The 21,436-nt window shown below is 55.3% G+C and overlaps 1 protein-coding gene across 1 annotated transcript in view; it reads right to left on the minus strand.

Annotated features, from left to right (window-relative positions):
* The window catches only part of SH3TC1 (SH3 domain and tetratricopeptide repeats 1), a 37,330-nt gene that overhangs the window by 9,228 nt on the left and 6,666 nt on the right, over positions 1-21,436 (minus strand). Inside the window, exons 5-14 of the mRNA XM_027773578.1 lie at positions 21,359-21,432; positions 20,898-21,003; positions 19,423-19,569; positions 18,497-18,704; positions 17,274-17,350; positions 16,265-16,460; positions 11,818-11,951; positions 8,775-8,816; positions 4,879-6,564; positions 115-295 (exon numbers count right to left, since the gene is read on the minus strand). Of these exons, the coding sequence (XP_027629379.1) occupies positions 115-295; positions 4,879-6,564; positions 8,775-8,816; positions 11,818-11,951; positions 16,265-16,460; positions 17,274-17,350; positions 18,497-18,704; positions 19,423-19,569; positions 20,898-21,003; positions 21,359-21,432 (2,851 nt within the window). The remainder of the gene's footprint in view (positions 1-114; positions 296-4,878; positions 6,565-8,774; positions 8,817-11,817; positions 11,952-16,264; positions 16,461-17,273; positions 17,351-18,496; positions 18,705-19,422; positions 19,570-20,897; positions 21,004-21,358; positions 21,433-21,436) is intronic.

Raw genomic sequence — 21,436 nt, forward strand, 5'->3', positions numbered from 1 at the left:
CAGCCTGGAGCCACTAAAGGATCAACTGGTACCTGAGGAGAGGGGCTGCCTGGGGACCAGGGCCCAGCTTCCTCACTGCAGCCACCCCCACCCCGCCGTGGAGTTGGCCCTCACCGCTCAGTGCCCAGGGACAGGTAGAGCTGGCTGATGGTCTCAAGGAGCTGCCCCTCCAGCACCTTGTCGGCCACCCTGCGGGCCAGTGAGAGCTGGAACTCATGGTAGATGACGCTCTGCGCCTCACTGGGAGTGACAGCACTGTAGACATGGCACAGCCGCTGGACGGCTTGCAGCTGGCCTGGGTGAGGGAGACAAAACATCACTGTCAGGTCATTGCGGCAGATGTTTGCATGTTCGAGGCCCCCACTGGGTGCCTGCCTTTTCTCCATTCCCGTGAGCTGGGGTTGTTGCAGATGAGGAAGCGGCGTACAGACAGGTTAGGTGACCTGCTCAGTGATACAGCTGACAAGTATGCTGTGGTGAGCCCAGTGCACAGCAGTGTGGATGCTCCAGTCCCCAGGGCTGGGGGTCCCAGGCGGGCTCTCCCACTGTCCAGGCCACCTGTTTCTGCTGCATGAAGCTCCCCTGGCCAAGACTAGGGCGGCCTTCACACAGAGCCGATGAGGCAAGGTGCATGGAAAACCCCAGCTGCAGATGGACACACTCTTCTTTTGGAAGAGTTCAAAACGCAGTGCTCTGTCTAGAGCACACAGCACCTGATAGAAATGGGATTTAAGTCCAGCTTCTGCTCCTTCCATGAGTTCAGGCTATAAACCCACAGGCTTACCTGCCTCTCCTACAAACAGGGGCCTAGGGATGGTGGAGAACTTCTGACTGTCAAAATTAATCCAGAGATCAATAAGGACACAGAAGACTTAACATCACAGATCAACTAGACAGTCATCTATAAAACACGCCACCCCACAATGACAGAACGCACATTCTTCTCAAGTGCTGACAAAACGTTCTCCAAGACAGACCATGTCAGGCCAAAAAGTAAGTCTTGGTAAACACGAAAGGATTGAATTCATATATTCTTGAGCTACTTTGAAATGAGATTAGAAATCAGTAACAGAAGGACATTTGGGAAATTCAGAAATATGTTAAAATGAAACTACGCACTCCTATAGAACCAGTGGATCAGAGAAGAGATCACAAAGCCACAAAGTGCTGTGATTTGGATGCTCCCAACCTTCACATATTGGATTTGACTGTATAGTAAAGGAGTTAGGTGAAAACCTGATCCAATTATGGTGTCCAAAGATAAGGCTTAGAGGAGGACATTAGATTGGGTGACTAGGGCAGTGTACCCACTACTAAGTCCTATATGAGGAAAGGAAGTGAAACAGGGGGAGACCATTTGGATATAGACCCTGCTCCATCTGCTTGAAGTGCTGCCTTCCACCTTCTGCGATGCCCAGGGACTTCCTAGACTCCAGAACTGTGAGCCAATAAACCTCTATTCTTTAGATACCCAGTCTCAGGTATCTATGAGCAGTGCAATAACAGACTAAGATACAAAGGAAGCTAGAAAATACCTTGAGATGAATGAAAACCAAAGCCCAATATATCAAATGCAAGGGATGCAGCTAAAGAGTGCTCAGAGGGCAATTTATAACTACAGGTGCCTACATTAAAAAGGAAAAAAAATTGAAAATCTAAATTTCCAACAGAAATAAGAAACTAGAAGACAAAAAATTAAACCCAAAGCAAGCAAAAGAAAAATAATAAAGATTCAAGTAGAAACAATAAAATAATCATATAAAAAAAAAAAACAGAAAAAAAAACAATAGGGAAAAAAAATCAATGACACTGAAAGTTGAAAAAATTCACTTAAAAAAGAGTAACAAAATGAACAAGTCTTTTGCCAGACTGACCCGCAAAAAAAGATATGAATTACCGAAAGGAGACATCAAAGAGGGAACATTACCGATGACCTTATAGAAGTGAAAGAATGTAAGAGATCACTATGAACACTGGTTCGCCAACAAATTTCATAACCTAGATGAAATGGCCACATTCCTAGAAAGATATAAACCACCAAAAAGGACTCAAAAATGACCCAGAGTGGGCACCTGGTGAGGCCATCCTTTGGTCTCCTCAGCAATTCAACATCAGAGAAATGCTCCCCTGAGGGTGGGCCCCCAGGAGAAGAGGCCACCGGTTGGTGTGGCCAGGACCTGCCTGAAGCCACAGAAAGTTCTTTTTTTTTTGGAGAGGTTTTTGCTATAGGGTGCGTGCGCTCGCCAGACAGACAGAGAGAGACAGAGAGACAGAAAGCGAGAAATCACCCCCCAGGGGGGATGGTCACGCCACAATCCCTTCTCCTCCATTCTCCTCTCGGGATCTTGGGCACGTACACACACATGCCCGGCGTGAGTTTAAGCCACCGGGTCTGGGACACGAACCGCGGTCGACTACGTGGGAGTCCAGCGACATAGCCATTACGCTAACTGCTGGTTCCCAGCCACAGAAGGTTCTTGATGCTTGATTCCTCCTGCAGGCAAGGTCCCAAGGGTCCCCTCCCAGCCAGAGGCTGCTCCTTGGTCACGCCCCCATCCAGAGCAGATCTGGATTTTGATGCTCTCCCCTCCCCTGGGGCAGACATGTCCAGCACCCCATCACACAGTCACCTCTCTTCCTCTACCTCTGGGGGAGGTTTTTGCTATAGGGTGCGTGCGCTCGCCAGACAGACAGAGAGAGACAGAGAGACAGAAAGCGAGAAATCACCCCCCAGGGGGGATGGTCACGCCACAATCCCTTCTCCTCCATTCTCCTCTCGGGATCTTGGGCACGTACACACACATGCCCGGCGTGAGTTTAAGCCACCGGGTCTGGGACACGAACCGCGGTCGACTACGTGGGAGTCCAGCGACATAGCCATTACGCCAACTGCTGGTCTCTCTTTCTCTCTCTTTTAAGGTTTTGGCCATAGGATGTATATGCTTGCCGAGACAGAGAGGCAGTGAGAGGAAAGTGAAACATTCCCCCCGGGGGGTTGTCACACTGCTATCTCTTCTCTTCTATTTTCCTCCTGGAACTTTGGACACCCACACACACACAAACGTGGCAGAATTTTCAGGCTGCCAGGTCTGGGACTTGAACCACAGTTGGCCATGTGGGAGTCCAGTGCCTTAACCACTACACCACTCTCTGCCCCCCACAGACTGTTTCTAAAACTCTGTCCCTTCAAGGGTCACCAGTGTTTACCGGGTCTGTGTTTGGACATAGGCAGATCTGGACACTGCCCAGGTTTGGCTGGGGCAGGAGGAGGCCTCTCTGAGTGGTCTCATCACGCTCTAACAAAGGCTGTCCGGAAAAGACGAGGTGCCACAGGACAGAAGGGACACCCAGTATCCCATGCCCATTCATCTCCCAGGATAGACGTCTCCTCAGTCACTTCCTCCATCTGTCCTCTCGCGGGACCACCAGCAGCCCTACCCACATATGAGCCATTCCCCACCCACGGCGGCAGTCAGTGCTCGCGGGAGGAAGAGCACACCATAGCACACGGTCCTGGGCCTGGCTAGCTCCCCAGCCGGGGTTCTCACCATCCTCCCCTCAACCCACCCTCCTGAACTCTGCTCTTCTGCATACCACAGTTGGCCATGTGGGAGTCCAGTGCCTTAACCACTACACCACTCTCTGCCCCCCACAGACTGTTTCTAAAACTCTGTCCCTTCAAGGGTCACCAGTGTTTACCGGGTCTGTGTTTGGACATAGGCAGATCTGGACACTGCCCAGGTTTGGCTGGGGCAGGAGGAGGCCTCTCTGAGTGGTCTCATCACGCTCTAACAAAGGCTGTCCGGAAAAGACGAGGTGCCACAGGACAGAAGGGACACCCAGTATCCCATGCCCATTCATCTCCCAGGATAGACGTCTCCTCAGTCACTTCCTCCATCTGTCCTCTCGCGGGACCACCAGCAGCCCTACCCACATATGAGCCATTCCCCACCCACGGCGGCAGTCAGTGCTCGCGGGAGGAAGAGCACACCATAGCACACGGTCCTGGGCCTGGCTAGCTCCCCAGCCGGGGTTCTCACCATCCTCCCCTCAACCCACCCTCCTGAACTCTGCTCTTCTGCATGGGTCCCGCTTGCTCAGCCCTGGGCCTTGCGGGCTGCACCACTCAGCCCTCACCTACCAGCCTTTGCTCGACCCAGTGATCCCAGAATAACGAGACTTCCCTAACTTACAAGTTGGGGTCGGAAGTCACCCTGTCATCATGCTGATCACCCTCTTTTGTGGCTTTGCCAGCCTGGTCATTTGCCTCCCACGCTCGGCCCCCAGCCCCCAGTGAAGACCACATGTGTCGTGTTCATAGGTGGAGCCTGAGTCCCCGCCTGAGCAGCCACTTTCGCATGAATGTGAACTGCTCTGAGGCTGGAGTAAGCAGCTGCTCAGCGTCCTGGTGAGGTGGGTGTGCGTCGGTGTGTCGGTGTGCAGGGCTGGGAAAGCCAAGAAGGTAACACAGGCTAAAGTGGCCGGCACACAGGCCCGCACCCTGAGGCTCCTCAGCTCTCTGAACTCCTCAGGGTTAGGTCAAGGTGACCCACAGCCCTGTTTGCTGGGGATTGTGAGAATTTCCAGGACGCACGATTGACATGTGCTCAAACCAGGGCAGTTCCTGTGCAAACCGGGACAGGCTGGTCCCTCTGGTTGTGCCTAGCTCAGCGTGAGAAGAGCCTGCCGCAGAGGCTTGCAAATGTCGGCTGGTTTCTACCACTCAGCACTCTCAATGGTGCAAAACAACTCTCCCCTCTGCATCTCAAACCCTGGGTGCACCTGAACAGAGATGGAAAGAAAACGTGGGTCTGTTTCCAGGAAGCCAGCGTCTATGCAGGGCTCAGGAAGTGTGAAGGAGGGAGCCAGGGCACTTACTCTCCAAGTGGTCTGTCTCCACGGCAACCAGGAAGGCCCACTCGTAGTAGCACTTGCCCTGCTGGGCGAGAGCCTGGTGCGTGTAGAGACGGCCCAGCTGCAGGAGCACCTGGGTGAAGTCTGGGCCCCACTCCTCACGGGGCAGCCGCGAGAAGAGCTTGACAGCCTCCAGGAAGTAGTGCCGGGCCAGCCTGCCAGCGCCGGCATGCAGGCACAGGGCCCCGAAGTTGGCCAGGACCACCGCCTGGTTCCGCACCTGGCCCAGGCCCCTGGCCACGCTCAGGGCGCGGTAGTAGCCCTCGGCTGCCTGCCGGGTCCTGCCTGTCCTCTTTAGGGCTATTGCTACCATGTTGGCAATCACACCCTCCTGGTCCACAGTGGCCACAGCTGCATCCACAAGGGACCCCAGGATGTCCAGGGCCACCGGGCTCTGCCCTTGGAGTACATGCAGCCAGGCCAGGGCCACCAAGTGGTCCACGACGGTGTGGACACCGGCTGCAGTAACAGCTTCCACCGCCTGGTTCATGAAGACAATGGCCGACCCGTGCTGCCTGTGGTGGCTGTAAAGCTGGGCCAGGCTGGCATAGAGGGGGCCACGCAGCCCCCGCCCAGGGCCCGAGGCCGAGGAGGCCAGCGCCTGCCGGAGGTAGTGGGCGAGCTGGGAGGGGAGGCTGTGGGCCGCTCTCCGCAGGCTGTGCAGCCGTGGCGCATTCTGGAGGACCAGGTCCACGCTCCTCAGCGAGCCGGCTAGTGAACCAGAAGTCCGCAACGAGGCCACCTTGATGCAGCTCAGGGCCAGGTGTGGCAGGCATTTTCGGCTGTAGGTGTCCGCCAGGAGCAGATAGCAGTCCGAGGGCCACAAGGCATCAGGGGAGCCCAAGTCCCCCTGCAAAAGCAGCAGCCTCTCCAGGAAGGGCAGGGCCTCCTCGGGCTGCTTGAGGTGGGTGTGGTGCTTGGCCAGCAGGAAGCAGGCCCGGGCTTCAGCCTGCGGGCTCCGGCATCTGATGGCCCGCCGCAGAGCATACCTGAGGAGCTCGGACTCCGCCTCAGTGCTGCAGGTGTGGCCAGGTGTCCCCAGGAGCAGAGCCGCGGCTTTGGGCACCACCTGTGCACACTTCTCTCTGTTCTTCTGCTTCAGGTACACGGTGGCCAGGTTGGCGTACAAGGCCACGACCAGGAAGAGGTCCCCAAAGCTACCCCCCAGGGCCCCCAGGGCTTCCTCGAAGTACACCCGGGCCTGAGACAGCTTGAGCCTCCGGGTGCACAGCCGCCCCAGGAGGAAGCAGAGCCTGGCGAGGGCCATGGGGAGGCCGGCCTTCTTGGCTGCCCCCCGGGCCTGTGCCAGGCACTGGGCCAGCTCCTCCTCATCCGTAAAGCTGCAGAACATGCTGGTCAACCCTGGCAGGGACACATCATACAGGCCTCGGAAGCCGGCCCTGTACCCAGGGGCATTCAGGAACAGCAGCAGTGAGTCGAGGGCCTCTGGGTCAGCCCAGTCATCCTCAGCGTCCAGGAAGAAGACAGGCTCCTCGTCGTCAGGCGAGCTCCCCTCATTGGATGGTGCATGGAGGTTCCAGGATGCCAGCTCCTCAGGGCAGCCTTGGTAGGTCTTGCAATGTTCTAGAACCTTCTTCACCTTCTGCAGTGTCTCGTGTGCCTCTGTGTTCAGGCTAGGTGGAGGTATTTCTGCAAAGCCCAAACACACCCAGTTGGATTAGAGTTCAAATGTGAGTCCTGGGTGCACCGGGGCAGAGTCTCCCATCCCAAACCCCACATCCCTAGAAAATCACTTTCCAGATGATGCCTCCCCACCAGTTTGCAGTTAGCTTTGGAGAGTCGTATGAAATGCCAAGTGAGGGCCTGCTGCAGAGGGGCACTCAGCGCTTAGGGGCACAAGAGGGATACAGATTGTCTGGCTGACATTCCAAGCAAGTAGTCTTCCTTTTCTCACTCTTTGCCTGTTTAAAAGCATGTTAGGAGATCTATAGTTGAGAGATCTCATAAAGGCTCCTTTTCCCCTTAGTAAGAGTCAAAGCCACCTACCTGTACCTGTCCACATTCTGTGACTGTGTGTGTGATCATGTCGGCATACTGGGAACTCCGGTCAGGTGCGGGAACTCAAGAAATTATCACCCACCAATCAGAGTTACAGATCGGCCTAAGCTCAAAAGCCTCCACAAGGGGCCAGCAGGTGGCGTGCTCGTTAAGGCACTGGACTTCTACATGACCAACCATAGTTCGAGTCCTAGACCTGGTGGCTTGCTTTCTCCCTTTCCCTCTCTCTGGTGAGTACACATGCCTTATAGCAAACTTTAAAAGTAATAACAATAATAAATAAATAAGCCACCACACACAAGTGACAAGACCAGCCACAGTGGAGGGAAGGGATGCTGTGGCCCTCTGCCCAGTTTCATTATGGGAAGTGGACTGTTTCCAGAGGGAAGATTGGAAATGGTTTCTGGAGCTCCTGGGTCTCTACCTTCACCCTAGGTGATCTGAGAATCTGAGGCCTTCAACTAATAAAGGAAAACCTAAAAAAAAAACCAAAAAAACACCCCCGCCCAGGTCTGGCCCAGCCACAGAGGCACAAATAGGAGGGCACTGCTGCACCGGGCTGAGGTTACACGGAGGCCCGAGTTCAGGTCCTGCTCCAGCCTGAACTGGCAGTGAGGAGCACGCACTGAAATCCCAGCTAAGTGGGAGCTAACCACGTCTGCAAGACACTGTCCAAATTCTCTTCTCTCTTTGTCTCTCGCTCTTCCTCCTCCTGAACTCTTTCTCTGGAGTGAACAACAACAACAAAAAAACGGCCAGCTGCCTACTGGTGGGACTGCTGGCTTTGGAGGAATGCAAGATCCACAGCCATGTCCCACACCGGAGAGCAAACAAGCTACATTTCCTGTTGGAAAACACGTGGGCTCGAAAGGGAAATTATTTGGAAGGAAAGAATTCAGATTTAAACAGACTCCTCTGTTTTAAGTTCACATGTAAAAAAATATTTTCAAAATAAACGGTCTTTATTCGTCTGTGAAGCTTTGGCATTGGTTTAACAGTAAATACCCAGCCCATCAAGACTAGATTTGCTAAGAGATCCCCACATCTCCCAGAGGGAAGGGCTTCCTCCAGGCTTGGGCGACCACGGAAAGCTGGAAGATCTGATGCACGGGTCTTTGCTCCCAGGGATCTTGGCGGAGTGTGAAACTGTCCCCCAGAAGCCACGCCTGGAATGCTCTGCCAGCAGAGGCTCCAGGGAGGAGGCAGGACCCAGGAAAACCCCAGCCCTGACTCCCTTGCCTCTTCTTGGGGCCTCCGCACCTGCATCTCAATAGGGCCCTTGGGAGTTTGTGCTTAGATGGATCCCATTTGCAGAGAATTTCAAAGGCCCCTTGGGGTGTGACCACCCACCAGTCTCCCCATGCAGACCCTCTGTTGGGGGGACATATAGAGTTGCAGAGGAGCCATGGAGAGGGTCTCTCTGAACCAGAAGCAGACCCTGAGGGTCCTGAGTGGAGTGAAGGGCTTCCTCTCCATCTAAGCTTTCAAATCCTGCAGCCCCCTGGGGGCAGCATGGCCTTACCCCTCTGAGGCAGAGCAGGGCAGGTCTCAGCTGCTCTGGGTCCTATGAGAGGAACCTACAGGTGAACATGGGCTTACACTGCAAAAGGGACAGTGCAAGAGGTGGCATGTTTGTTGGGAGAGGGTCCCCAAGGTCTCCCCTGCTGCAGAGGAGGGAGGGCCCATCAGACACCTTATCCAACCTCCCCACAGCCCCATGGCACAGCCCACCTGGAGGAGCAACACAGGGCCCTGTGTTCACCTCAGCTGCTTCTGCCCAGGGCCCTCCCCAAGGTCCAGCCCATGACCAGGAAGCCTGGAGTCAGACGGCCAGAACCTACCTCGTTCTTCTGACTCCTCAAATGCAGCTTCCTCTAATCCATCTGGAGAGGGAGAGAAGAGAAACCGTCACCACCTCCACCACCCCCTCTTCAGCCTGCGCCCTTCATGTCCTGGCCATGTGCAGCTGAGATGGCAGCTCCAAGACAGGGACACTCCTGACACCAGCCACCCCTGAGGGAGGAGCGTGGCTCAGAGGCCCTGTGGGTCAAGCGGCCAGAGAATCCACGTCTTCCAGGTCCCCAGGCTGGGGCAGAACACAGTTACCTACTCCCTCCTGCCCTGTCCTCTGGGGACAGGGAACTTAGTCCCCACTGAAGGCCCCTCACGTCCATCAGCTCCATCAGGGAACAAGTGGATGGAAGGGGCGGCAGCTGGGTGTTCAGCTCCGGGGCTTGGACCCACCCACCATGGCTCCTAGCCTCTTCATCCCAGGGGCGGGAGCTTCCCTAAGCCTCAAAATGGGCGACACTAACTGCGTGCCTGGCTGCCTTGGAAATCCAATAAACGATGCGTAAAGCCGAATGTGCTGTGAACTACGGCGACACGTGTGGCTCCTGGGACACAGGGGACACCAGGCACAGAAAGGAGCTTAGAAATATCCCCCACAGCCCCCACTGTGTGAGGGGCAGGTCTGCATCGTAAAGAAGACAGGAAATACAGTTTGGGCAGGTTCAAACCTCCATACGCCAAGGTCTCTTTCAGTTGGTCCACCGAGGAAGAGAAATTGGCATGGTCTAAAACATTCACAGCTAATATCGATGGTGAAAAGGCCTTGCAATGCATGTCACTGTGCAGGCAGGTAGAAAGCGTGTGGGCAAATGTGTTTAGGGCCAGCAGGTGGCCTGGAGTTAAGTTAGCTGGACCCACATGGCCAGCTACAAGGTTCGAGTTCCTCGTAGTTCCTGAGGGCTTGAAAAGCACCCTGGGCATGTGTGCGTGCCCCAGATCCCAGGATAAGATGGAGAAGGGACTGCTGTGTGCTATCCCCCCGGAAGAGTGCTTTCTAACTTTCCCTCTCTCTGTCCCTCTCTGGTGAGTGCATGCACCCTGTGGCAAAACTAAAGAGAAAGGGAAGGAAGAAGAGATACACATTTACTGTGTCATCATAACAGTCATGATGCATTTTGCATAGAAAAATACATCATGCCTTTTCTGACCACCCAAAATATATGTGTGATTGTATACATGCGTACGTGTGGGCATATGTGCATGTTCATGTGCACTCATGAAGGCACATCCATGGATGTGTATGCATGTGTGCACACAGGTGGGTGCACATGCATGTATGCATGTGCACATATGTGTGGGTGTGCACACATGTGTGCACATGTGAATGCGCCTGTGTGTGTGTACATAGGTATAGAGTGGTGTGCACATTTGCATTATCCACCTAGGAGGATAAACAAGTGAGCCACGCAGTCAAGGCTCTGTGCCCTGCAGCGGCAGCTGACAAGTTCACCCCGCCATGGTGCCCTCTGCCACATTCCTTGCCACCGGTGCTGATGACACACTTCCTACATCCGCACTTTGCACCACAGCCCTTGCAGAAATTCTTTCACACCTGCAGGGACGTTAAGGTAAGATGGGAGTGGCATTGCCCACACGAGGTGGTAGCTGTCAGTGCCACCCTGACACAGGCCAGCCCACCCCTGGAGCCCAGGTTCTTTATCTTGTGATGAGAAGAAAAGTCACTCTAACACAGGCCAGAGGGCCAGACCCTGAGCAGGAATCTCACTGGTGCTGGCTGCACGCTTTCCTCTGTCCCAGCAGAAGCTGGAAGGGGTCTGTGTGTTTTCAGCTGGTTCCTGGAGTCCCTGGAGAAAAGGCTTTCCCAAATCCCCACCCTCTCACAGCGGGACCGTGGGCTGCATCTCTGCATTCCCCGGCTCCTCGCCTGCTCCTCTCTGTGTCTGGCTCGTCTGAAGCTCCTGCTTGCTCCAAAAGCAGAACAGGGATTGCCACTCACTGTCGGTGGGTAAAGAAAGCAAAACGTCGGGAGCGGCTAGATGTAGGCAAAGACTGGTGACCTTTAAAGCAGGTACGGTCTCGCTGCTGACGCTGCAGGGCCAGCGGGAGCTCTAATGAAGGCATGGTCTGCACTGCGGGGCCATGTGGATCCAAGGAAGCTGCGTGTCAGCCGGAGAGGCCAGGGGAGGCTTGTTCAGAACCGTGAGACGCCAGCAACGCCACGGCCGCCGTCAGGAGTAGAAAATGCCTGGCTTGCAGCATCGATCTAGACTCTCCTGTCTGCACCCCTCTAACTGCCTCTGACCATCTCAGCCTCTGCTCCAACAGGAAGTCACCACGAAGACTTTAAAAAGAGAGCCGAATTTACGCAAAACATTCAGCTAAATGAGTCTTTAGAGATCAGCTTAACTTCTCTTTTTACATGTCAATAAAGTGAGGATCAATATTTCAAGACACGTGTGGAGAGCCATTTTCTGAGATCAGATCTCCCGATTCTCAGCTGATGATAAAACTTCTATGAGTCGGACACCCACAGCAAGTAGTGGAAAATACCTGGCTTTGCCGTGTAGAACAAGCCTGGGAACGACTCGGTGCTGCCTCCGTCAGAGACGCTCCGACCACCCCTCACACCCCCTCTAAGCGTGCGCCTGGGTCTTTGCCTAACGCACGGACCACCCCTCACGCCCCCCTCTAAGCGTGCGCCTGGGTCTTTGCCTTTTCTAAATCCACGCTGCTTTCACTCAGGGCCCCGCCCCCGCCAGGGCAGCAAAGCATTCCCAAAAGGAAAGGGAAGGGCTGCTGGGAAGAGCAGAAGAAAACTGCAGCCATTCAGCATTCTGGGCCAGGCGGTATAAACCCCCGTGCCGACCAGGGAGAGCCCGCGGTGAGGACGGGTGTCCGCTGCATGTGCCAGCAGCAGCAGCACACCTCCAGTCCGTCCTTGTCCTACTGGGAGTCTGCACCAAGGAAGCGCTCCCAACCGTCAGCTGCAGGGTGCGGAAAGCTGGGGATTCGGGCTGCCCCCGGGGCCAGCAGAGAAAGGGCTGGGGCCCAGTCTCAGCACAGCACACCTACCCAAGCTGTACACGGCACAGACGTCCGCGCCCGACGTTCTCCTCAGCATCTGCCTGGCACCCTCCTCGGAAAAGCGTCCCTCGCTGGTGAAGAATGACCTTTCTTCTCCATTGAGGAAAATCACACTTTCCAACCTGGGGAAGAGAAAGTGCTTTGTTTAAAATAACACATGTGTGAAGTAAGCATTTCCCAGTCAGACCATTTCTGCTCCCTTGCTTGACAGACAGTCCCCTGGCGCCTCCTTCCCTGGTACTTCCTCTGGGCCTGGCAACGAAGACACTGACATAGAGACAGAACGGGTTCTGCCCTTAAGGGGTGCCTTGTCCGACCAAGGATATCCACCCAGGAGCAGGGGAGGCTGCAGCGTGTACAGTGGCAACACGGGCAGTGAGCTTCTAGTCAGTCTTCAAAGCCCCACCCCAAATGTCCCCTCCCTGTGAAGCCTGCTATGACAACTACAGCCAAAACCAATCCGTCCATACAGTAAGCTCCTACACAGCCTCTGCCAGTGCCACCCACAGTGCCTGACACAAATGCAGGTGCCCCACGAAGTCAGAGAAAGGAGAACAAGAAGGGCCAGTGACAGGGAGGGAGGCAGCAATGATGGCTGATGGAGCTGTTACCAGCATGACGCGAAACTTGGAAAGGCATCTTCCTGAGAAATTCAAGAAAATCTTAGAGTAGCTTGCAGGCCATTTGTAGGATAACAGGTCTGTGTTCTTTAAAAACGTCAGAGTCATAAAAGGCAAAGACCAAAAAACTCTTTCGATTGCGGAAACAGGACAATCGAATGTAACACGTGGTCTGGAATGTTCTCTGGCTTTAGAGAGCATTTATTGGGACAACTGGCAAAACCCGAATCCCGGTCCGTAGATACGAGCATTGTAGCAATGCGAATTTCCCCATTTTGACGATTGCGCTGTGGTTATGTAAGCAGATGTCCTGGTTTTAGGAACCACACATTCTGCATTATTTAGGGGTAAGGGAACATCATGTTTGCAAGTTATTCTCAAAGGGTTTAGAATAAAAATAGAAAAGAAAAAAAAAAGGGATACAGCAAAAGTCGTAACGTGTTAAAAGTTGCACAATCTGGGTGAAAGGTATATAGGCACTTTATACTCCGCTTGCTGCTTTTTCATAAGTCTTAAATTATATTAAAATCAATTTAAAGGAGACCGAGTCACGACGCGGCACAGTGCTCTGCAGTTCGGAAGCCATATGGACGGTCAGGCTCAATTTCCAGGTTGACTGTACATGCAGGGGCACACGTGTGTACATGCAGGGGCACACACGTGTACATGCAGGGGCCCATGAGGGTACATGGTCCTGGCTGGCTGGGTAAAGACAGTGGCGTGAGACTCTGTTGAAGGTGCTTGTCTTTCTTTCCTCCCTCTCCTCACCTACCTTGAAAGCAATGAGTAACTTCTAAAAAAAAAGGTTAAAGAAAAAGAAGATCCACCAGCCAATGGCTGATGGAGCTGTTACCAGCATGACGCGAAACTTGGAAAGGCATCTTCCTGAGAAATTCAAGAAAATCTTAGAGTAGCTTGCAGGCCATTTGTAGGATAACAGGTCTGTGTTCTTTAAAAACGTCAGAGTCATAAAAGGCAAAGACCAAAAAACTCTTGCGATTGCGGTAACAGGACAATCGAATGTAACACGTGGTCTGGAATGTTCTCTGGCTTTAGAGAGCATTTATTGGGACAACTGGCAAAACCCGAATCCCGGTCCGTAGATACGAGCATTGTAGCAATGCGAATTTCCCCATTTTGACGATTGCGCTGTGGTTATGTAAGCAGATGTCCTGGTTTTAGGAACCACACATTCTGCATTATTTAGGGGTAAGGGAACATCATGTTTGCAAGTTATTCTCAAAGGGTTTAGAATAAAAATAGAAAAGAAAAAAAAGGGATACAGCAAAAGTCGTAACATGTTAAAAGTTGCACAATCTGGGTGAAAGGTATATAGGCACTTTATACTCCGCTTGCTGCTTTTTCATAAGTCTTAAATTATATTAAAATCAATTTAAAGGAGACCGAGTCACGACGCGGCACAGTGCTCTGCAGTTCGGAAGCCATATGGACGGTCAGGCTCAATTTCCAGGTTGACTGTACATGCAGGGGCACACGTGTGTACATGCAGGGGCACACACGTGTACATGCAGGGGCCCATGAGGGTACATGGTCCTGGCTGGCTGGGTAAAGACAGTGGCGTGAGACTCTGTTGAAGGTGCTTGTCTTTCTTTCCTCCCTCTCCTCACCTACCTTGAAAGCAATGAGTAACTTCTAAAAAAAAAGGTTAAAGAAAAAGAAGATCCACCAGCCTATTCCCTAAACAGGAGGAGGAGCATCTAGGGTCTGGACTAGGACAGGCATTCAGTAAACACGTGTTGAGTGAATGAGTTTCTCCAGCTGTGAACAGGACCAATGGCTCCTGGCCCTGTCAGCCCTCTGGGTTAAGGAGAGGGAGTGGACTGGCGCACCCCCCCAGTCTGTGTGCCATTCCTATGGACCCCAGCAACTGCTGAGAAGTTGTGATCGCCCTTGGAGATAATGAGAATCGGGGTCACCAAAGAGTTACCAGAAAGTATTTCACAGAATACCGGCAGGGCAAAAGCTAATAGAGTCACGTGAGAGAATTCTAGAGGTCAGATAAGCAGGAGGGCTATGCTACAACAGGAAAAAGAAAAGCTTCAGACTCCTTGGTGCCTTGCTTGGGTGGAATCCCTTAGGGGTCCCCAAAAAGGGGGTGTGAACGGAACATTCCCTACTCCTATGATCATGGTGAAGTCTGGGCTGGAGCGCTGGGAGGGAGCACCCTTGGGAAGCACTGGCCTAGCCGCTGTTCTCAGTAGGCAGGCTTCACCGGCCTCCAACCACTTCTGATGAACAGGTGCAAGAGGAACCAAAGCAGACACGCCTCAGACTCGGGGAACAAAAAGAAGGGCATGATGCATCGTGATGCTCAGATGGCCTTGAGATGCAGTGACAAACACAGGACAGGGCCCCTGATGACGGGCATCTCGCTTGTGGGAGGCGAGGCGCACAGGAGGAAGGGGAATGAGACCAGAGTTCTACGGCCCACTGAAGGGCCCTTCCACACTCCCACATTCTTCAGGCCCCTCGGCCGAGGTCTAAACAATGAAACAGAGTCTCATCGAAGGATGGACTCTGCTGCGCTCGCTGACCACCTGGCCCAGGGCCAGGCAGTGGGGACACCAAGGTGACCAGAAGTGCTTCAGCTTTAGCTCTGGGTGGGAGACAGAGAAGGGGCCTCAAACAGGGAGAGGTGCATGGCCAGGAACAGTGTCTCCAGGGATGAGTTATTGTAAGAGACTTGGGGGGACAGTGAGCCCCCAGAGCAATGGGAGAGTCCGAATGAAGGGTCACCTGGGCAGGTAGACACATCTGTCCCAGTTGTCTAGGAAGAGGCCAGCCAGCCCATGGTGAGCTGATGGTGAGTGGTGGAACCTGAGGTCACCAGAGCCTGAGTTGTGGGGGACCTCGATGGTCAGGCCCAGAAGCTTCTAAACGTCGTATGAAGGACAGTGACGTGGTCACTGGGTTGAATTGTGCCCCTCAGAATTCGTGTCTACCTAGAACCTTGGAAGGCAACTGATCTGGAAGCACCCTGCTACCATTTGGAGGGCCCTGAGGTTTACGTGCAGGGACTTGGTTGTACTGGAGAGGGGTTAAGGGTGGGGCCCCGTGATTGAACTCGCGTGTGTGCGGGAAGACAAGGAGACAGAGCAGGCAGGAACTTAGAGACAGCCCCTCTGCTACAGCGCCTGCCCTCTGCCACTTCATGATGTCCTCAGACCTTCCACACGGCCAGAACTGCGAGCCCCAAACCTCTTTTATCTTAAAATCCCCCCAGTCTCAGGCGTTTCTGGAGGCAGCACCAGGGGCTGGAGCCCGGGACCCTGCGACATGCTGGGCTGAGGTGGGCCACACTGGAGCACAGTGGGCTAAACCCAGGGAGAGGGGAGGACACCACCACCCGGAGAGGGCACAGCCCTGCGGCGCTGGAGACAGGGCTGGAGGGCTGCAGCTGTAGCCAGGGGTGCCCGCGGCCGGCAGAGGGTGGAGAGGCTGGGAGGACCCTCCCTAGAGCCTCTGAGGGAGTGTGGCCCGGAGACACCTGGATTTCAGACTGCTGGGCCCAGAACTGAGACAGCACCTGCCTGGCGTGGCCCCTCGGTGCGTGGTGCTTTGTTACAACAGCCACGAAACGCCATGCCACGGCAACAGCCCCCAGCAGCGTTCCAGAGGAAGGACAGGAGAGCACGCGGGAAGCCCGAAGCCGGGACTGGGATGAGGGACGCGAGAAGCAGTCATCCGGGACCATGCCCAGGTTTGTCACCTGGGACGCGGGGAGGAGGGTGGCAGGATGCCCGGCAGGAGCCTTGGGGGTGGGTTCAGAAGAGGGCGGGGCCTCTGCCACTTACTCAGACGCCAGGCCCTGGACGCTGAGGAGACTGGTCTGCACAAACCCCACCTGGCCCGAGGCTGAGTGCTGGCCCACGCACCAGGGCAGGCCGGGCACCTGGGCGCTGAGGAGCTCGATGACGTCACCTCCTCTGAATGTCACCTCTTCGGGCCCCGAGCCCTGGCAGTCTGCCACCGCCGAGGCCAGGCCCACAGCTGGGGGAGAGAGGCCGTATGGTCAATGCTAGGGGCCAGGCTAGGCAGACAGGGCGGGCCTCACCATGTGGCCAGGGAGCTCAGCTCCCGCCTGTCAGAGGGCTTGCTGTGAAGCCTAGTCCTGACTCCTGAGGGGCTGGATGCGACATGGTCCTCAGCTGGGGACACTTTCATCTTTATGCCAAGGCTCAGTCGCACTGACTACCCGGGCTCTGGGCCGTCAGCTCCAAGGCTGGGCTCTTTCTTGATGCAGTGATGAACCTAAGTCCCTCCCACCCCACCCTTCGCCGCCCTGCAGGTCCATCGGCAGGTACACGAACCGTCTAAACACCAGCCACCTGGGTGCAGACCCAGAACACTGGACCCGCAGTCCAGGAGGAGAGCTGCCAGCAGCGCCCGCTGTCCAAAAAGCAGCCCCAGGACAGGGTGAGGCTGAGCCTCACGGCCACCAGGAGTGCCCAGGCAAACACTGCCAGAGCATAGCCTGCCTCATCCCAGCATCCTCCGGGTGCTGAGCGAGGCATGGAAGGACAGCAGGGCTCAGAACGGTTGTTGAGCTGTCCTGCGAAATTACCCTCCAAAGCTCTGCGGAGTCCGAGTGACCAGGGCCCTGGCCCGGCTTCACAAGTGCTGTGTCAGTTTAGATCTGCCCATGAACCTCTCTGAGGCTAAGCTATTACCTTGCACACTGGGGGGATTCTGGCTGTGTTTCCTGTCTTGGGAAGAACAAGTGTAGAAACTTCTGGAATGTCAGTGCCCACCCCTTCTCGCCCATTCCTTGCCCAGGGAAGAAAGGTCAATAGAAACACTCACCCATCAGCGGGATGTTAGGTGTCATAGGTCCATCCACAGAGTCACCAACTGGGTCCCAGGGGACCCTAAGGGCCCACCTACAGAGAGGACAGGGAGGCCTTGGTTTGGGAATCTCAGTTTGGGGAAGATACATTTAGTGCAGGGCCTGAAGAAGTCAGTAGCCCCACCCAAACCCAGGGACCTGAGTAAGTCCCACCCCTCCCCAAACACACACACACACACACACAGGGCACCACCTCCAGGGAGCCCTGCCCCAACCTAGGAACCTCAACCAAAGGGACAAGTCCCCCATTAACCCTGCAGGTGCCCCAAAGTATCCATCCTCTGCTGCTGGCCTCAAAGCAGCTCAGCACAATGTGGGGCTCAGCATAATGTGGGATGAGACAGGGACCCTGGAGACCTGGGTTCAAGTCCTGGCTCTATTGTCACCTTGCCATGAGACCAGGACAAATTGGTCCTCTCTCTGGGCCTCAGTTCCTTCCACCAGGACAAAAAGGAAAAGAAAAAAATAAAAAAAAAAAGAAAGAAAGAAAACTGGATTAGATGATTGCCAGCCTCTCTTCCAGAACCTTCCAGTGAAGGATGGCAAGGAACATGCTCTCTGTTCCCTGTTGGGACATTGCCAATCACGGCACACAGTGGGACGTCACAGTGGGACGTCTCAGCGGGTATCCCAGTAGAATTCTTCCTGAGCCTCAGTAGTGAGAAAAGCCAAGCTGTGGCCCGGTACTTCACAGACCCTGTGAATTAGGAGACCGACCTTCTCTCTTTGCCTTGGCTGCTAGGAAACTCCAAGCCAAATTTATACCCTACCTTTAGCAAGTAAACAGGAACTTACAGTCCCTGGCTTCCTCTGCCTGCATTTTTCATTCGTGCCCGTTTCTGAGTGCTGCTTGCTGTGGCACAAATCCCACATGGCTCGCTGAAAGGCTTTCCAGGGTGAGTCCGGTGAGAGTCCCATGCAGTAGACCTGTGCCATCTAACCCAGCACAGCCCTGCCACACGGACGTCACTGGCCAGTCATGCAGTGACAGCCCTGCGGCCCAGAGAGGGGGACAGCCTTGCCAAGGTCACCCAGCTGGGAAGCATGGAAGGGGACCACAGCGAGGGCTGTCTGAGGCTCCTGCCGCTCGCCGTGCCCCCTGGGGGCTTTGCACACTCCCTGGGCCCAGCAACCCCCCACGGAGCCGGCAGGAAGCAGAGCAACAAAGGTCGGTACCTACTGATGGAACGGAATCAAAGCTTCCGGGATGGGCGCTGCTGCCACCTCCTCAGAGGACACTCTCTGGCTGGGGGGCGATGAGTCTGCTTCTGGGGCTGCCTCGCCCTGGGGACACCCTGAAGCCCTCAGGGGCTGGGGGCCTTTTCCTGCAGCCCAGGAGCCAGTCATCGCTCTCACGTGGTGGTCAGGACACAGTACAAAGAAGGGCCCTTCAAAGGGACAGAGGAGGCGATGCAGGGTGGCAGGACCAGGTCAGCCGTAGCCCTGCCGAGCAGGCCATGCCACTGCTCTGCCCGCCCCGTCCTGCCGGCCACAATGAAGGCCGCACCCACAGCAGTGCCCTCCCCCAGCCGTCCCGTCACTGGAGGCCCAGAAGAACCAGCCTGGGGGCAGCTCTGCCCTGACATGCTCTGTGAGGCCAACTCGGCCCAAGGTTCTCCCTGGGTCCCATTGGCTATGTGAGGCCAGAGGAGTGCATGCTCTGCCCTGATGTGCTCTGTGAGGCCGACTCGGCCCAAGGTTCTCCCTGGGCCCCATTGGCTATGTGAGGCCAGAGGAGTGCAGCCACAGCCGTGCCTGCCCACCATGGCCAGGGTAGGAAAGGCAGCTTCACGTGCCCCCTCTTACAGACTCGGGGTCTCTGGGAGGCCGACGGAGCAGTGCCAACCGAGTCACAGCAACAACCCAGCCCGGAATGCAGGCGGGCGTGGCGCCAGACAGAGCCTTCCTGTTATCTCCGGACGCCCCGTTTCCTTGGCTGCCGAGTGTCTTTGCTATGAAGTGACGGTACCAGGCATGTTACCGTCAGGTTGCACAAACACCCTCCCTGCTGAAATACCCTGGAGCCCCCGGAGCCTCCTGCAGCCACTGGGCACCCTTGGGATAGCACAGATCCTACCACGGTTGCCATCAGCCCATCCCGCTCACCTTCCTGGAGGAGGAGGCTCTCATGCGTCAGCTTCAAGGCGTCCTCATTCACATGGACCCGGATGGCCGTCTCCTCCTCCTCGTCAGGCACAAGCAGCCAAAAGGCCTGGTCCACAAGCAGGTTTTCCAGGCAGTGATGCGTGAAGCCTAGGAGGCCAGGCTTGGTCACTGGAGGGCTCCAGGAGGGGCAGGCAAGCCGTACGGCCCTGACATTAGCCAAGCCCTGCTCTGACCAGGCTGCCTCAGGGTGTTCGTGGTGCCGTCCACACCCAACGATCTGCTGGTCTGACCATCAGGCCGAGACCCACCAGCTGCCAGCCTGACCGGGGTCCAGTTAGGTGACCTGTCTGGGCCTTTGGAGTCTGGATTCTCCTCTGGAATCGGAGATCACAGATCACAAGATCACAGGGCTGTGGGCCTCAGTGATGTACCCGTGGGGGAGCTCTGGCCGAGTTCCTAGTCAGCCTGTCTGTTCCCACTGCTACAGAGTGGCTGCTGCGTGGACGCCACCATCTCCCCTCCTCCGTTAACCGTGGCCCAAGTACAGGCTGTGAGGACTCTGCTCCGTTTTAAGGCAAGAGTAAATGGTAACAGAACCTGTGTAAACTGATGTGGCATGATCCTTCAAAGCCAAGGACGAGAAAGCAGCTGCCTCTGGACAGGCGCGCTCCCCCATGGCCGGCGCCGCGGAGAGGGAGCTGAGGCCGAGCTATAGGTCACCGGGAACTTTTCTGTGTTTTTCTATGCAAACATGCTTCATCACTTTCCTGGTGACCCAATATTTTCTATAAAAATCTGTCCTCCCATTCAAGAACCAAGGGTGGGGTCGGCTAGGTGCTACAGGGGTTAAGGCAACCGGGTCTCACAGGGCCGACCCTGTGGTTTGAGTCCTAGACTGGAAAAATCATTCTGGGCATGTGTGTCCAGAAGCATGGAGAAGGGGTCGTGGTGTGACCATCCACCCCGGCGGGGGGGGACTTTCTCTCTCTGTCTCTGTCTCTCTCTGGTGAGCACAGTGCTCTATAGCAAGTTTAAAAAAGAAGAAGATTGAAGGAGATGCAGCTAGACCCTGCGAATCCTCCAAACAGGGGGAGGTTTAGGTCTTCCAAAGCGCACGTCAGTAAGGGTTACATAAGAGATCCCGGTGGGAACCCAGGCTCTCTTCTGGGTAAGTGAAATGACCCGGTGTCGGAAGCCTCTGAGTTCTGGGTAAGTGAAATGACCCGGTGTCGGAAGGAAACTGAAACTCAGCCTGAGTCATTCTCCCGACTCCCACCCGAGTCTACCCACAGCTCCCTCACTGAGGCGTTTCTCCCAGAGAACAAGGTGGACATGCTGATTTTCACGGTTTGCTGGCGAAGCTGTCATGAACTAACCCCACCTAAAGAACCGATTTGTAACGTAAAGCACATGGTGTGTAAGGAGTGTCCCCCAGGGGAGCCCTGTACGCAATTCTGGGAGGGTCACTGCCTTACCAAGAGCATGGTAGGTAGAAAACTTCCAGATTTCTTCAAAAGTCTTAAACGTCACCACAATCCGGTCCTGGTCACTGTGGATAGACAACAGTCTAGCCGACAATTCCTTGAGGAAAGGAACAGAAATGAGAGACATTCACAGTGGTTTAGGGGCACTGACCTTCTGGAAGACTGAGCTACACAGTGGGGACATTTTGCACAGTGGCCCTGGCAGGAAATGGCCAAAACAGAGCAATTCCTTTCCCGCCCACATCTACTCCTCTCCTGCTCACAAGCCAGCCATGGCTCCCCAGTGGCTGTGGGATGAAGCTCATGCTCCTTTCCAAAGTCCATGCGGCCTCCTCCCCCCAGGGCCAACGGGCTGTCCTAGGCACAGATCCCCATCTCTGCGACACTCCTCTGTTCCCCTTCTCCCGCACAGCGCCCCTCTGCCCCTTCGCCACACCCTCAGAGTCTCTTACCCCGAGCGCTCGGGCCACCTCCCGGCTGTCGTTCTCCAGCAAGCGGAGCCGACCCCGCAGGGCCTGCTGCAGGCCCGG

The sequence above is a fragment of the Tupaia chinensis genome, unplaced genomic scaffold (assembly GCF_000334495.1).
Source record: "Tupaia chinensis unplaced genomic scaffold, TupChi_1.0 Scaffold000360_1, whole genome shotgun sequence".
In the NCBI taxonomy this organism is placed as follows: domain Eukaryota; kingdom Metazoa; phylum Chordata; class Mammalia; order Scandentia; family Tupaiidae; genus Tupaia; species Tupaia belangeri.